The 12258-nt window shown below is 47.6% G+C and overlaps 1 protein-coding gene across 1 annotated transcript in view; it reads right to left on the reverse strand.

Annotated features, from left to right (window-relative positions):
- Positions 1-12258, reverse strand: part of LOC148144928 (uncharacterized) — a 94422-nt gene that overhangs the window by 63792 nt on the left and 18372 nt on the right. Inside the window, exon 2 of the mRNA XM_087975447.1 lies at positions 8471-9313. Coding sequence (XP_087831573.1) covers positions 8471-9313 — 843 coding nt within the window. The remainder of the gene's footprint in view (positions 1-8470; positions 9314-12258) is intronic.

The following is a 12258-nucleotide window of genomic DNA, read 5'->3' on the forward strand; positions in this document are numbered from 1 at the left end:
CAAACACCTTCTTCACTATGCTGTCTATGTGCGACTCCCCTTTCAAGGAACTATGAACTTACCATCGAGTCATACAGCATGGTCATGGACCTTTGGTCCAACCAGTCCATGCCAACCATAATCCCAAACTAAATCAGTCTCTCCTGCCTGCTGTTGGCCTGTATCCCTCCAAACCTTTCCTATTCATGTACTAAAACAAATGTCTTTTTATTGTACCTGCATCCACCGCTTCCTGAGGAGGTTCATTCCACACATCAACCACCCTCTGTGTAAAATTAGTATTTGAATGGCAAGGATGAAGTTGAATTGAAATGGTTCATTAAAATAAGCAGCTTCTACCAAACCCCTACAGCAGGAATGGTAGCAATTCTAACTCTGGAGTCTCTCAAATCAGTATTTCCATGGGGTGGAGGGTGGAGTAAAGTGTTGGATTCACAGAGGTGGGGTCTTCTGAGAGTGGAAAGCTAAAATTAAACCCCGTGCTTTGCTTGAACTCAAACCGCATTGATGTGGAGGAGATCTAAAGGAGTTTGCAAAGTGTCCTCCCCTCCCCATGTGCCTCAGTTGCAGGGCAGCGCAGGCGCATTGCGTCCCCACCCCCACCCCATTGTGGACATCTCAACGTGGAGGTAGCCTTGTCAATTTCAGAGTGAAACTCCCTCCCTCTGGGCAACTTCTTGGAGCAAAGCAATGTCTCCTCCTTTCCATTCCTCATCCTGGGAGAGGGAGAGAGAGAGGCGTGGGGGAGTGTGGGGTGGGGTGGAGACTGTTCACTTGTAGCAACTGGAGTGACTCCATGGAGGGAGCAGGCTCTCCAAAGGTGCTCAGATGCTCTCTGTCCCTCTCAAAGGTATTTTCCTTGTGTATTCCCTCAGTTTGGCACGTATAGAGTTTGAATCCTGGAAAAGGTTTACTTCTTTCCTCATGTTCAGAATTAGAAGGGTAGTTTCTCATGGAACTGAGCAGTATTTAAGGGATTGGCACATTGATTTCAAAGGTAGACATATGTGGCATATCTGATATTGTTGGCTATTATAAAAACTTTGATGTCATCACCCGTTTCGGGGGCATGTTTGGAGGAGTCCTCCAAGAATTCGGAGTTAAAAATCACAACACCAGGTTATAGTCCAACAGGTTTAATTGGAAGCACACTAGCTTTCGGAGCGAAGCTCCTTCATCAGGTGATACTGGAGGGCTCGATCGTAACACAGAATTTGTAGCAAAACTTTACAGTGTGATGTAACTAAAATTATACATTGAAAAATTGATTGTCTGTTAAGCCTTTCATCTGTTAGAATACAGTGATCGTTTCACTTCTTTCATGTGTAAATCACAAAACCCTTTTTTTATAAAGTTGCATTCTCGGGTTAGCTATTAACAATGGTGATAGCTCGACCATATGTTGAAGGTGTTAGCCCCTTGTATTCTCTGTCTATGACCTGATGTTTAGATTGTTATCTCACGTTTTGGATTAGAATCAGAGTTTTACATAAATTCATGCAGTTTTGAGCTCAGAGTTCTCCATGAATGTATGCAGTTTTTGAGCAAAGTGTAATGTAACTCTGCAAGTACAAATTCACCCCACAAAATATATGTGTGCATGTGGGTCTTTGTGTGTGCGTCTGTGTCTGTCTGGGGTAGGGTGTGTGTGTGTGCGCGTGCGTCTGTGTCTGTCTGGGGTAGGGTGTGTGTGTGCGCGTGCGTCTGTGTCTGTCTGGGGTAGGGTGTGTGTGTGCGCGTGCGTCTGTGTCTGTCTGGGGTAGGGTGTGTATGTGCGCGTGCGTCTGTGTCTGTCTGGGGTAGGGTGTGTGTGTGCGCGTGCGTCTGTGTCTGTCTGGGGTAGGGTGTGTGTGCGCGCGTGCGTCTGTGTCTGTCTGGGGTAGGGTGTGTGTGCGCGCGTGCGTCTGTGTCTGTCTGGGGTAGGGTGTGTGTGCGCGCGTGCGTCTGTGTCTGTCTGGGGTAGGGTGTGTGTGCGCGCGTGCGTCTGTGTCTGTCTGGGGTAGGGTGTGTGTGCGCGCGTGCGTCTGTGTCTGTCTGGGGTAGGGTGTGTGTGCGCGCGTGCGTCTGTGTCTGTCTGGGGTAGGGTGTGTGTGTGCGCGTGCGTCTGTGTCTGTCTGGCGTAGGGTGTGTGTGTGCGCGTGCGTCTGTGTCTGTCTGGGGTAGGGTGTGTGTGTGCGCGTGCGTCTGTGTCTGTCTGGGGTAGGGTGTGTGTGTGCGCGTGCGTCTGTGTCTGTCTGGGGTAGGGTGTGTGTGTGCGCGTGCGTCTGTGTCTGTCTGGGGTAGGGTGTGTGTGTGCGCGTGCGTCTGTGTCTGTCTGGGGTAGGGTGTGTGTGTGCGCGTGCGTCTGTGTCTGTCTGGGGTAGGGTGTGTGTGTGCGCGTGCGTCTGTGTCTGTCTGGGGTAGGGTGTGTGTGTGCGCGTGCGTCTGTGTCTGTCTGGGGTAGGGTGTGTGTATGCGCGTGCGTCTGTGTCTGTCTGGGGTAGGGTGTGCGTGTGTGCGTGTGCGCGTGTGTGCGTCTGTGTCTGTCTGGGGTAGGGTGTGCGTATGTGCGTGTGCATAAAATCAAGTAGTAATCATGACTACTATCGACACCACTAACCGCCGGCTTAAAGTGGAGAGGATCTCCAAGAAGATCGCACATATCGACACAGACATCAAGTTTCTACAGGAATGCAGGCAAGATCCCGAAAGATCTCGAACCCACTTAGGTCAACCTACAACACAGACTACGCAGAGAGACTTTGCCACTGCACCTCTCGTAAACTTCTCAATCATCTCGTGCACCAACTCTACAGCAGTCGCCACAACCTTGAAATTCAGATGGAGTCCACACTCTCAGCCTGCACACAGGATACATCAGTACAATTACGTGACATTGCCAAACAGACAAGGTGACAAAACTACACCACGTACATGCACGCCAAGAACCAAAAACTGGAGAAGCTTGGCATTCTCACCAATAATAGCAAAGCCCGCCCTGAAACCACAGTAGACAACATTATCACTGCGGGGAAGTCTATTGTCAACTTATCGGACCACACCCTTCGACCGGAAGAGATTGAAGTCCTGAGTTGGGGTCTCAACTTCTGTCCCCCCACCAAAATGGACTCGTTGGTTCTGGCAGCAGACACAGAGGAGTTCATCAGACGAATGAGACTCCGGGAATTCTTTCAAGGTGCCGGCAGTGATCCCACGGAGTCCACTGATGAACGAGAACAGTCATCACAGGGATCTGTAGAAGAGCGACCAAAGAAGGTGTCAACATGGACCCCACCGGAGGGCCGATGCTCTGGGCTTGACATGTATGCTCAAACTGTCAGGAAATATCTAACTGCCAGATTCATCAGCCATACCCACAAGGTAGAGCAAAACATCACCCGTTCACAATGCAATGCCATCCAGGCTCTCAAAACCAATCACAACATTGTTATCAAACCAGCAGATAAAGGAGGAGCCATTGTCATTCAGAATAGAACAGATTACTGCAAGGAAGTGTACCGACAACTGAACAACCAGGAACACTACAGGCAACTACCAGCTGATCCGACTAAAGAACACACCCAAGAATTAAACACACTGATCAGAACTTTGGATCCAGTCCTTCTGAGTTTCCTACGCGCCCTCATCCCACATATTTCTCGTGAAGGCGACTTCTACTGCCTTCCAAAAGGTACACAAAGCCAACACACCGGGACGTCCCATCGTGTCGGGCAATGGGACCCTATGTGAGAATCTCTCTCGCTATGTGAAAGGCATCTTGAAACCTATTGTACAGGGGATCTCCAGCTTCTGTCGCGACACTACGGATTTCTTACAGAAACTCAGCACCCACGGACCAATCGAACAGGGAACATTCCACGTCACAATGGACGTTTCCGCACTCTACACCAGCATCCCCCACAATGATGGCATCGCAGCAACAGCCTCAGTACTCAACACCAACAACTGCCAGTCTCCAAACACCATCCTACAACTGATCCGCTTGATCCTCGATCACAACGTCTTCACCTTTGACAACCAATTCTTCATCCAGACACACAGAACAGCCATGGGGACCAAATTTGCACCCCAATATGCCAACATTTTTATGCACAGGTTCGAACAAGATTTCTTCTCTATGCAGGATCTCCAACCAACATTGTACACCAGGTACATTGATGACATTTTCTTCCTCTGGACCCATGGCGATGAGTCACTGATAAAACTACACAGTGACATCAACAAGTTTCATCCCACCATCAAGCTCACCATGGACTACTCTCAACTGTCTGTCTCATTCTTGGACACATGCGTCTCCATCAAGGATGGACATCTCAGCACCACACTCTACTGCAAACCCACAGACAACCTCACAATGCTACACTTCTCCAGCTTCCACCCAAAACATTAAAACAGCCATTCCCTATGGACAAGCCCTACGCATACACCAGATCTGCTCAGATGAGGAGGAACGTGACGGAGACCTGGAAGTACTCAAGGATGCCCTCACAAGATCGGGGTACGATGCTCAACCAATCAACCAACCAGTTCCAATGTGCCACAGCGAAGAACCGTAATGACCTCCTCAGGAGTCAGACACGTGCTGCAACTGACAGGGTACCCTTCGTTGTTCAGTACTTCCCAGGGCCTGAAAAATTACGCCATGTCCTTGGTGACCTGCAACACATTATCAATGAGGATGAGCACCTCACCAAGACCTTCCCCACACCTCCACTACTTGCCTTTAAACAACCGCCAAACCTCAAACAGATCATTGTTTGTAGCAAGCTGCCCGGCTCTCAGGACAACTCCATGCAACCCTGTCACGGTGGACGCTGCAAGACGTGTCAGATTGTGGACATAGATACCACTATTATGCGTGGGAACACCTCCCACCTTGTACATGGCAGGTACTCATGTGACTCAGCCAACGTTGTCTATCTTATACATTGCAGGCAAGGATGCCCGGAGGCATGGTACATTGTGGAAACCGAGCAAAGGCTACGACAACGGATGAATGGGCACCGCACAACAATCAACAGACAGGAGGGTTCCCTCCCAGTTGGGGAACACTTCAGTGATCCAGGACATTCAGCGTCAAACCTTCGGGTGACCGTCCTCTAAGGTGGATTTCGGGACAGGCAGCAGAGGAAAGTGGCCGAGCAGAGGCTGATAGCTAAGTTCGGTACCCATAGGGAGGGCCTCAACCGGGACCTTGGGTTCATGTCACATTACAGGTGATCACCATTGCACTACACACCCAGAGATATTCCTATACACACACACACACACACACACTCAGACATGCACCCCCTCACAGACTTAAGACACTCTGCACTCACTACACACACACTTTCTCAAACTTGCAAACCCCACCCCAGACAGACAGACACACACACACAGACAGACAAAGACCCACATGCACACATATATTTTGTGGGGTGAATTTTTACTTGCAGAGTTACATTGCAATTTGCTCAAAAACTGCATACATTCATGTAGAACTCTGAGCTTAAAAACTGCATGAATTTATGTAAAACTCTGTTATCTCACTTTTTAGATTAGAATCAATCTAAACATCAGGTCATAGACAGAGAACACAGGGGGCTAACTCCTTCAACATATTGTCTAGCTATCACCATTGTTAACAGCTAACCCGAGAATGCAACTTTTAAAAAAAGGGTTTTGTGATTTACACATGAAAGAAGTGAAACTATCACTGTATTCTGACAGATGAAAGGCTTAACAGACAATCAATTTTTCAATGTATAATTTCAGTTACATCACACTGCAAATTTTTGCTATAAATTCTGTGTTACGATCGAGCCCTCCACTATCACCTGATGAAGGAGCGTCGCTCCGAAAGCTAGTGTGCTTCCAATTATAGCTGTTGAACTATAACCTGGTGTTGTGTGATTTTTAACTTTGTACACCCCAGTCCAACACCAGCATCTCCAAATCATGACCCACCAAAATAAAGTCATGATGCGTACCTTCCGTGCAGCCAGGAGCATGCACGTTTTCTTCCTGACACCGGCAGTATGCGCTCTGGCGATGCTGACAGAATTTAAGTGTCCAAATGCCAAGTGAAGTAAAAATAGGGGAGATTCACAATTTTTTTCCCCCGGTGATATTTACCTTTCCAACACGCCTCATGATTTTATAATTCGAAATAAGGTCACCCGTCAACCTGTGGTCGTCAATAAGGTGACCAGAACTGTACTCCCAATCTTAGCCACATATCCCAATCTTGAATCAGACTGGTTCTATTAACCAAAGTAGAAATTTATAAAATATTACATGGATTGACTGCCTGCAGTTTGTGTGCTTTTTGAGCAAAATTGAATATGGCTTCACCAATATTGCAAAAATCCTGTACAACCTCAACATGATGTCCCAATTCTTACAATGAATGGCTTTAACAATGAAAGCAAGTGTGCTAAACGCATCTTTCACCACCCTGTCTACCAATGATGCAACTTTGAAAGAATTATGTACCTGATTTGGAGATGCTGGTGTTGGACTGAGGTGTACAAAGTTAAAATTCACAGAACACCATGTGATACTCCCAATAGGCTCATTTGCAAGCACAGCTTTTGGAGCCCTGCTCCTCCATCAGGTGGTTGTGTCTTATGATCCTGCTCCACAAACACCCAATGAAGAAGCTCGTGCTGCCAACCTGATGATGTGTGAATTTTAACTTTATGTACCGAACTCCTCCACCCCACCCCATGTCTCTGTTCTACAAGATGAAGCAGGGCCCTGCCATTAACTGTACAAGTCCTGTCCTTCCTTGTTTTAGTAGAATGCAACTCCTTGCCTTCATCTGTTACTCTTTCAGACACACCCAATACTCTCACCGTCTCACAGGTTTATACTCCATCCATCACACACTTCATTAGCATGCATGCATAAACTCGCATGCACACACAAGTCTCTGGAGTGAATTTGCATTTGCAGAATTATATTTGCAGATATATTCAATTTTGCTCAAAAAGCACACAAACTGCAGACAGTGAATCCATGTAATATTTTATAAATTCCTACTTTGGTTAATAGAACCAGTCTGATTCAACATTGGGATATAGACTCGAACCTCACACCTTTTGTGCAGTATCTGAGCTGAGACGTCACCTATTTTTATAAAACCTTAAACCATTTCAAGAAGGTGAATTAAAAATAGTTCAGGGGTTTACATATTAACAAACTGAAACCTGCAACCCATGGTAAAAGATGAAATATTAATCCACAATCTAGATTTGTACAATATATCCAATCAGTTGTATGACACTGTGAGCTTTTGTTCTAAATTCGGTGTCTTATGATCCTGCTCCACAGCTACCTGATGGAGCAGCATTCTGAAACCTAGTGTTTCCAAATAAACCTGTTGGACTTTAACCTGGTGTTATGTGATTTTTAACTTTATCCACCCTAGTGGACACAGCCCACACCTCCCAGCGCTGCCAGGAAACTGTACAATGCCGATGACATGATGTAGTACCTGCACTCCTGAAAAATTTACAATTTCTAACAATACTTGCTACTCATTCACTGCTGCAACCGATACACAACGTTGGAAACATAGTATAGGAGGTTATAAGAAATGAGCACAGCAGGTCAGGCAGCAACCGAGGAGCAGGAACATCAACGTTGCCCGAAATGTCGATTGTCCTGTTCCTCGGATGCTGCCTGACCTGCTGTGCTTTGCCAGCACCACTCTAATCTCCAGCATCTGCAGTTCTCACTTTCACCTGTAAGAAATGAGCAGTTTTAAAACAAAAACCTGTCGCAGTTCAAAGCTCTCAATGAGAGTCTGAGCTCGGTGGGAAGTTCAGGTAATCTTTATTGCGACCCAACTTTGTTACAGCTTCAGAAGCTCCCAGCAGAAAGGCGTAGAAAAAGTAGCAATTTTTAAACAACAGCTCAAGGTCAAAGTGCACACACCCCCTCCAAACCCTCACTTTCTTCATTATTGGTCACCACCAAGTTGTCCCTTTGTAATTGGATCCTTGGTACAGTGAGGAAGTATTGCCTCACTCAGCAATTTCAACCCAGACCCTGTCTCCAAGTAAGTTGGACGGGCAGGTGTAGAGTCAACCACAATGCTGTGGGTCTGGAGTTACGTGTAGGCCAGACTGGGTAAAGGATGCAGCTGGGACGACTGAGTGAATCCTCTCCCACAATGACAGTTTCCTTCCCTAAAAAGGAACTGAGTGAATCAGATGGGGGATTTCTTCCACCCCCAGCCCACCGTCAATGGTTTAATCGTTAAATTCCAACCTCCAGATTTCAGACCAAATTCCAATTCCACCATCTGTCGCGGTGGGAATCGAACCGGGAGCCCTGGAATTGGGTTGATAGTTCAGTCGGTAATGATGGCCGTTAGTCCTTCAATCCCCCTGCAATGGCATGTGAACTCACAGGTGGGAGGAGTGGGTGAAGGCTTTCCCACACTCGGGACAGCTGAAGGGGCCTCTTCCCCCCTGTAGACCCGCTGGTGGGTCAGCAGGTTGAAGGAATTGCTGAAGGCCTTCCTACACTCAGTGCAGCTGAAGGGCCTGTCCCCCGTGTGGACCCGCTGGTGGGTCAGCAGAGCAGAGGAATGGCTGAAGGCCTTCCCGCACTGGGGGCAGATGAAGGGTCTATCCCCCGTGTGGACCCGCCGGTGGGTCAGCAGGTTGGAAGCCTTGGTAAAGGCCTTCCCGCACTCAGGGCAGCTGAAGGGCCTCTCCCCTGTGTGGACCCGCTGGTGGGTCAGCAGGTTGGAGGAATTGATGAAGGCTTTCCCACACTTGGGACAGAAGAACGGCCTCTCCCCCGTGTGGATCCGCCGGTGGGTTAGCAAGTTGGAGGCCTGGGTAAAGGCCTTCCCACACTCAGGGCAGCTGAAGGGCCTCTCCCCTGTGTGGACCCGCTGGTGGGTCAGCAGAGCAGAGGAATGGCTGAAGGCCTTCTCGCACTTTGGGCAGCTGAAGGGCCTCTCTCCCGTGTGGATCCGCCGGTGGGTCAGTAGGTTGGAGGCCTGGGTAAAGGCCTTCCCACACTCAGGACAGCTGAAGGGCCTCTCCCCTGTGTGGACACGCTGGTGGGTCAGCAGGGTGGCGGCCTGGGTAAAGGCCTTTCCACACTCTGGGCAGCTGAAGGGCGACACCCCTGTGTGGACCCGCTGGTGGGTCAGCAGATTGGAGGTCTTGGTAAAGGCCTTCCCGCACTCAGGGCAGCTGAAGGGCCTCTCCCCTGTGTGAACCCGCTGGTGGGTCAGCAGGTTGGAGGAATTGATAAAGGCCTTCCCACACACAGGACAGGAGAACGGCCTCTCTCCCGTGTGGATCCGCTGGTGGGTCAGCAAGTCGGAGGAACTGATAAAGGCCTTCCCACACTCGGGGCAGGAGAACGGCCTCTCCCCGGTGTGACTACGCCAATGAATCTCCAGGGCAGACGGGACACAGAAGCCTTTCCCACATTCGTCACATTTCCACCGTTTCTCCACGGGACGGGATTCCTCAGGTTTCTCCATGGCCAAAGCTTCAGCCGCACATAAATGTGTGTACAGACCCTCCTCGGCGTGAATTGCTATTTCTGGGCTGTACAAATGTTTCAGGCTCCACTCTCCATGTACTGCAACTGTAGGGTCTCTCAGCCAGTCCCACTGATGCTGAAAACGTACTCAAACAGGAACCACAAAGCTTTGCTCCTTCTCACAGAATCATAGTTGAAAACAGTTGCGGTCCCGATGGATTGAGTGACTGTCAGACATTGACGTCAAAGTGAGGACTGCAGACGCTGGAGAGTCAGAGTCAAAAAGTGCAGCGCTGGTAAAGCACGGCAGCATCCGAGGAGCAGGAGAGTCAACTTTTCGGGTAGAAGGCCTTCATCTGTTAATTTTGAAACTTCCGCCATCAGATCTTCAAATACTCTGTAAAAATAGATTACAAAAGTCATCACTGTCAGTGCAGGGTAGAAATTCTGAACAAGCAATTCTACTTTCTGTGGAATATTCTTTTCTTTTGTTATTCCACAAAATTGAAAGCACCATCCCACTCTCTCTCCCTCTCTGTTCTCACTTCGCTCTAACCAATTCCCCTGAAGGTGCTGATTCAGGATCTTACAGGGGCAGAAAAGCAAAAACATCAAGACTGACATCTCTCTGAATTTTGGATACCTCCACCTGAAAGTTAATATCTTTCACAACACTGGGATCCTGCTGAGAGTGAGCAGGTCTGATTTTGGGAAGCAAAAAAAAAGTTTGTGACAATCCCTTCTCTTCAGAGAATCCCCACAGTGTGGAAGCAGGCCACTCAGCCCAAATATTCCACACTGTCCCTCCGAAGGGTAACCCAGCCACACCCATTCCCTTACCCCTATTTCTCAGCATTTACCCCCTGATTAATGTGCCTAACCTGCATGTCCCTGGGCACTATGTAATTTAGCACAGTCAATCCATTCTAACCTGGACAAAGTTAAAAATCACACAACATCGGGTTATAGTTCAACAGGTTTATTTGGAAGCACTCGCTTTCAGAGTGCTGATCCTTCATCAGGTGACTGTGGATGAATAAGGTCATAAGGGTGGCATGGTGACACAGTGGTTAGCACTGCTACCTCACAGTGCCAGAGACCCGGGTTCAATTCCAGCCTCGGGCAACTGTCTGTGTGGAGTTTGCATTCTCCCCATGTCTGTGTGGGCACCCTCTGGGTGCTCCGGTTTCCTTCCATAGTCACAAAGATGTGCAGGTTATGTGAATTGGCCATGCTAAATTGCCTGTAGTGTTAGGTGAAGGGGTAAATGTAGGGGAATGGGTCTGGGTGGGTTGCTCTTCGGAGGGTCGGTGTGGATTTGTTGGGCTGAAGGGCCTGTTTCCATACGAAGTAATCTAATCTGAGACACAGAATCTATTGGAAAACATTATAGTGAAATGATGTATTGAACAAAACTGGATTATTAAGTCTTTCATCTTTTAGAATGGGTTGCAGTTATTATTACCATGTAAATCCCAGAAATTCTTGTAGGTCACTTTCTCAAGATAACTTGATTTTATAGCAAAATGTGACATCTCAGCTCAGACAATGCATTAAAGGTGCAAGGTCAGAGTCTGTCTATGTCCCAATCTTGAGTCAGACTGGTTCTATTTCCAAAGCAGAATTTACAAACTATTATATGGATTGACTGTCTGCAGATTGTGCATTTTTTGAGCAAAATAGAATGTATCTGCATTTATCATTCTCCAAGTTCAAATTCACCCCCATGGACTTATAAGTGCGTATGTGCATGAGAGAAAAAAAAAGTCTGTTTCTGTGCTGTATATTTCTGTGCCTGTTTGATAACAGTCATGATTCGGAGATGCCGGTGTTGGACTGGGGTGTACAAAGTTAAAAATCACACAACACCATGTTATAGTCCAACAGGTATAATTGGAAGCACACTAGCTTTCGGAGCGACGCTCCTTCATCAGGTGGTAGTGGAGGGCTCAATCCTAACACACAGAATTTATAGCAACAATTTACAGTGTGATGTAACTGAAATTATACATTGAAAAATTGATTGTCTGTTAAGCCTTTTATCTGTTAGAATACAGTGATAGTTTCACTTCTTTCATGTGTAAATCACAAAACATTTTTTTGTTTAAAGTTGCATTCTCGGGTTAGCATTCTCAGGACAGGCAGCAGAGAAAAGTGGCCGAGCAGAGGCTGATAGTTAAGTTCAGTACACATAGGGAGGGCCTCAACCGGGACCTTGGGTTCATGTCACATTACAGATGACCACCATTGCACTACACACACACACAGATACACACGGACACACATACGCGCACACAGACACTCCCACACACCCTTACAGACACACACACTCCCACATTCACCCCCTCACAGACTGAAGACACTCTGCACTCACCACACACACACACTCAACCCAGACAGACAAAGACCCACATGCACACATACGTCTATTTTACTGCTCCTCGGATGCTGCCTGAACTGCTGTGCTCTTCCAGCACCACTAATCCAGAATCTGTCATAGTGACATGTTACAGTGACTTTCCATTTGTTTTTACTGGGGCTTGTGCTTTTTACCCTCACTGTTTTTTAATTCCTGTGCTGTTTCCCCTGGCTGTTTTTTTAATCCTTGTGCTGTTCCCCCCTCACTGTGTGTTTAATCCTTGTGCTGTTTGCCCCTCACTGTGTGTTTAATCCTTGTGCTGTTTACCCTCACTGTTACTTGTGCAATTGCTGAAGGTAGTGTGTAAATACTAGTGAAGGAGATTATGCACTAACATGTAT

Source organism: Chiloscyllium plagiosum, unplaced genomic scaffold, assembly GCF_037043375.1.
Source record: "Chiloscyllium plagiosum isolate Xiang-an unplaced genomic scaffold, Cpla_swu_hap1 HiC_scaffold_27, whole genome shotgun sequence".
NCBI lineage: Eukaryota > Metazoa > Chordata > Chondrichthyes > Orectolobiformes > Hemiscylliidae > Chiloscyllium > Chiloscyllium plagiosum.